The 4469-nt window shown below is 56.9% G+C and overlaps 1 protein-coding gene across 2 annotated transcripts in view; it reads right to left on the bottom strand.

Moving 5' to 3' along the window:
• Positions 1 to 1847: 1847 nt before the first annotated feature.
• The window catches only part of ANKLE1 (ankyrin repeat and LEM domain containing 1), a 4062-nt gene continuing 1440 nt past the window's right edge, over positions 1848 to 4469 (bottom strand). Inside the window, exons 4-9 of one of the 2 annotated variants that reach the window (XM_007461008.1) lie at positions 4259 to 4410; positions 3279 to 3982; positions 2970 to 3147; positions 2523 to 2682; positions 2285 to 2414; positions 1848 to 2020 (exon numbers count right to left, since the gene is read on the bottom strand). In XM_007461008.1, the coding sequence (XP_007461070.1) occupies positions 1848 to 2020; positions 2285 to 2414; positions 2523 to 2682; positions 2970 to 3147; positions 3279 to 3982; positions 4259 to 4410 (1497 nt within the window). The remainder of the gene's footprint in view (positions 2021 to 2284; positions 2415 to 2522; positions 2683 to 2969; positions 3148 to 3278; positions 3983 to 4258; positions 4411 to 4469) is intronic. The other variant, XM_007461009.1, reaches the window with a different exon arrangement.

Here is a 4469-nt window from a genome sequence, read left to right as displayed (position 1 = left end):
GTACAGGAATGCTGCCTGACACCCTACAGTGCGCAGGACGGCCCCCGGCCCCACTGCAAGGAGTAACTTGGTCTCAAAAGTCAGTAGGGCCAAGGTTGGGATACCCTGTGTTTTAGACAAATCCCACCTCTTTCTGGGCCTCTTTTTTTGGCGGGGGGAGGGATGTCTCTGGATTCTTTGTTTGTGTATTCTTGGGAGATGGCATGCTGTTTGTTTGTTTTTTTTTAATAAATAAATTTATTTATTTATTTTTGGCTGCGTTGGGTCTTCGTTGCTGCACGTGAGCTTTCTCTAGTTGTGGCAAGCGGGGGCTGCTCTTCGTTGCGGTGTGCAGGTTCCTCATTGCAGTGGCTTCTCTTATTGTGGAGCACGGGCTCTTAGGCGTGCGGGCTTCAGTAGTTGTGGCTCACAGACTCTAGAGCGCAGGCTCAGTAGTTGTGGCTCGCGGGCTCTAGAGCGCAGGCTCAGTAGCTGTGGCGCACGGGCTTAGTTGCTCTGTGGTGTGTGGGATGTTCCCGGACCAGGGCTTGAACCCGTGGCCCCTGCATTGGCAGGTGGATTCTTAACCACCGCGCCACCAGGGAAGTCCCAGCATGCTGTTTTAATTGCTGTCACTTTATCAAGCACCTACTTGGTGTCTGGGAGAATTAATTGTCTTACACATGAGGAAAGGGAAGCTCAGAGTGAGGTTTCTTCAGCTCAGTTAAAATGGTAGAGCCCAGGCCCACTCCAGAGGCAGGAACCCTAATTACCATAGCGGCCAGAGTAGCCAGGGGCTCAGCAGTGGAGGCCAGGAGGCAGGTGGAACCTTAGCCCGCCCCCTGCAGGACCTGGTTCTCTGAGCCACGATGACAGGCAGGTGACGAACCCAATGAGGCAGCGGATCTCACCAAGTCCCTAAACCCACTGGACTGCTTTGAAGAAGCAAGTTCTGGAAAATGTAAGTGATCCTGCCACCACCTCACCAGGACAGTGGCTTGGCATTTACTGAGGCTCTTTGCATAAAGAGCCAAGAGGTTAGTGATGGGGTTCGTGATCCCATTTTACAGTAGAAGAAACAGGTTCAGAGAAGCAACACCAGGAGGCTCCAGTCACACAGTGATGCCAAGGAGAGCTGGTGCCTCACACCCACACCGCGATGACCTCCCCAGCTCTGCCCACCCCTCAATACACAAGTCGGTACCTCGAGAACATCCCCGGTACCTCGAGAACATCCCGACACCGCCCCCCCTTACCCCAGAGACTTTCCGCCTGCAGGGCCGCCTCTGGCTCAGTAGGGCTCTGAGCCAAACACTTTACCCCATGACGGTTTAATCTGATTTCCTCAGTGACCCCCTGATGTAGAACCTCGCACTTTCCCCATTGTGTACAACTGAGGACAGTGAGGCTCAGACAGAGAAATTGCTGGTCCAAGGTCCCGCAGCTGGGAAGCTGGGAAGCAGTGAAACCTAACTCTTGAGCTGGGCAGATTCCTTTCATGTGGCTGAGGAAGCCCCCAGCCCAGCCTACACTGTGGGTCCCCTGTGTCAGGGAGATAAAAATGGACTCTGTTTGCCCAAACAGGACCAAACTGCCAAAGCATTGGCATATTTCAAAGCACCAAAGAACCCTCCGGTCTACTTGTTCTCCTCCCACATCCCCTTATTCTCCACCCGTGACAGGGAGCTCACTACCTCTCCAGCAGTTCCATCTGTAATAAAGTCCTCCCTCAGCCCGAGGGAGATTGTCCTGCTGCTCCCCCACCAGCCTTCTGGAGCTGGAGATGGGGGGCTGCTCTCAGCGCGGGGCAGCTGGAACATTCAAACACCCTGATGTCGACCTAGGCTGGATGGCCAATTCCCCAGTGCTCAGCCACGGGCCTGGATGTCCTGGGGCCATAGCTCTCGCTCACCCTCAGCCAGGAAGACAAGGAGGGCACGGTGCAGCAGATGCACCCCCAAGCGGCGGCGCCGGGTGGGTGGCCAGCCGGCCACCACTCCATAGCAGTGTCCTTGCTTCTGGTTGGTCAGCGTCTGGATCCCTGTGGAGATTAGGGGTAAGGTCACAAAAGCAGCCTCTAGGAACCCCAGGCAGAAGTATGTGCCAGTAAACCCACTGGGTATTGCCCTCAAGCAGGGATAAACCAACGGAGCAAAATCTGTGCATGTGCAGGTACATAATTGGTGCTCAATAATTGCTCACTGAATGAATGAACAGCCCTGAGGGGCAAGGGGTGAGGGAATCAGTAGATCAAGTGCCCTTCATGTGACCCCCCCCGCCCCGACCCCACAAGCCAGGCACCTACCTAGAGCATCCACAAGACATGCTTCTCGAGTGTAAGCCTCCACAGCAACCACATGCTGGAAGCAATGCAAGGAGACAACACCGCGACCACTGGCCCAAATGTCTAAGATCTGGCGCACCTTGGGGCAGGCCTGGGGGGAGCCAGGGCAGTGTCAGAGGTCTGCCCCCCAATTCCCTCTTTCCTCTACCTGCCCGCAACTGTGCCGCCCCTGCCATGAACCTGGTCCTTATCGTCACACCTGTTTTCCTGGCCACCCTCGGTGGCTAAGGGCCCTCCAGAGGTGGACATTCGGCCGGGCCCGTGTTCCCTTGCCCACGTAGAAGATGGCATGCACAAAAATCCGAAGGCATTCAGCCAGGGTCAGTGAGAAGGCTCGGGCTGGAAGGTTCTGAGTCTTCCTAGATGAAGTAGGTGGCTCAGAGAAGGAAAAGTGACAAGAGTCGCCCCAGAGACAGTCTTTAAAGACAGAGCAACCCACGTCCAGTGACCCCTATTTTATAAAAAGTAGGGTGGGTGGCTCTTCGCCAAGGACACTCAGCAGCTTGAATTGGATCCAACTGCCTTTTATAGATAAAGAAGCTGATGACCAGAGAGGGCCAGTTCCCTTCCTAAGGACACACAGCAGATAAGAACCAATTTCAGAATTTTCCAGTTCCCACTTCTGGGTCATTCCTGTTCCAAGTACCTGGGGTCCAGCAGCAGATATGTGAAGCTGGACTTCATGACCCCCTCCCGCCACCGTCTGGTGGGTTCTGGCCGCTCAAACTGCTTGGCAAGTGCATCCTCATCTGCCTGGGCATCTGGGATACGGCCGGTCCGCAGGGCTTTGGCCAGCTCTGGGCTGTGCCCTGAGAATTCTAGGCCTGGGAGGGGAAACTGAGTCAAGAGAGACAAAGGAAAGGATGTTTCCCAGAGATGAAGGGAGAAGTGGGTTGCACTGAGAGCCACGGGTCTCCAAGGACTCCTGGAGGCTCCTTGGACTCTGGATACTAACCACGAGCAGCCTGGGCTTCTTCTAGTGGTTGGAGGTAGTATGGCCGGGTGAAGGACGTGATGGGACTGTGGCTCTTGCCAAGTGCCCGGAGCCCTCGCAGCAGCTCCAGGTCAGACATGGTGGGGTCCGGTGGGCACTGGCAAGAGGGGATGGGGTCCCTGCCACCTGTGGCGCTCGCCTCATCCTCTGTAAGCCAGAGGGCAGCCACATCACTGTCGAGGGACAACTGGTCATCTTTTGGGATGTGGAAGTCAGAGGGTCCAGGCAGTGCTTCCCAAGGGGCACTATGGGCTGGGCTCCTCTCTGGAAAGAACTTGGGGGAGGGGGAGGCATCTGGCAAGGTCAGAGTCAGGGCCTGCAGACGGGCATTTAGTTCTGCCTCCCTGTCCTCCACGAGGGCTCGATGTTCCTGCTGTGGGGTACCCGAAGATCTTGGCACCCTCTGGGAGGGTCGGACACCAGCCCAGGGGGACATGTGGGCGGTTGGGTCCTCAGCTCCAGAGGCCTCAACCGCGGTGACAAAGGAGGCAACTGAGCTGCAGTCCCAGCATCCCAGGGGGGACTCCAAGCTGCCATCTGTGTCAGCAATCTCAGGGTGGGCAAGGAGGCTGGGGGGTCCAGGGCCAGCCTCCAGGCTCATGTCCTTGTCATCACCTCTGCCCAGTGTTGTAGAGTCCAGTGTCACACTGGGAGGTCCAGAGGGGCTGATATTCAGCCCCTTTCCCCAAGGGCCTGGGCCTGGAGCAGGGGATAAGAGTCGGAGTCAGAGAGGAGGGGAGGAGGAAGTGAGAGACAAAGATGGAAGTCAGATCAGACAGAAAGAGGTGGCTGCAATCGCAAAGAGGAAGGACAGAGTCGGAGACAGAGAGACGGACCAGAGACCTTAGTCGTGAAACAGAAACAGTGGGAGAGCGTGGATGTCACACACAGAGACCCGCAAAGCTAGATCAGAGGCTAAGCACCCCCAGCCGCACAGGCACCACTCACTGCCAGGCTTTGGCTCGGGCTCTGGCTCCTGGGGGTCTGCCCGGGTCCGTGTTGAGGTCCTGGTCCGAGCCTCCAGCTCCCGAAGGACACGCACACAGTTCTGGTGCCCCTGCTGCTCGGCCAGGTCCACAGGCCGGAGTCCGTCCTACATAGGCGCGGTCAGCAGGGGGCGCCCTCTCTTCCCTCCCTTCCTTCCTCTTTCCC

This window comes from Lipotes vexillifer, unplaced genomic scaffold (assembly GCF_000442215.2).
Source record: "Lipotes vexillifer unplaced genomic scaffold, Lipotes_vexillifer_v1.1 scaffold469, whole genome shotgun sequence".
NCBI classification, from domain to species: Eukaryota; Metazoa; Chordata; class Mammalia; order Artiodactyla; family Lipotidae; genus Lipotes; species Lipotes vexillifer.
Note: the sequence above shows the minus strand (reverse complement) of the source record. Positions and strands in the feature narration are given on the sequence as shown.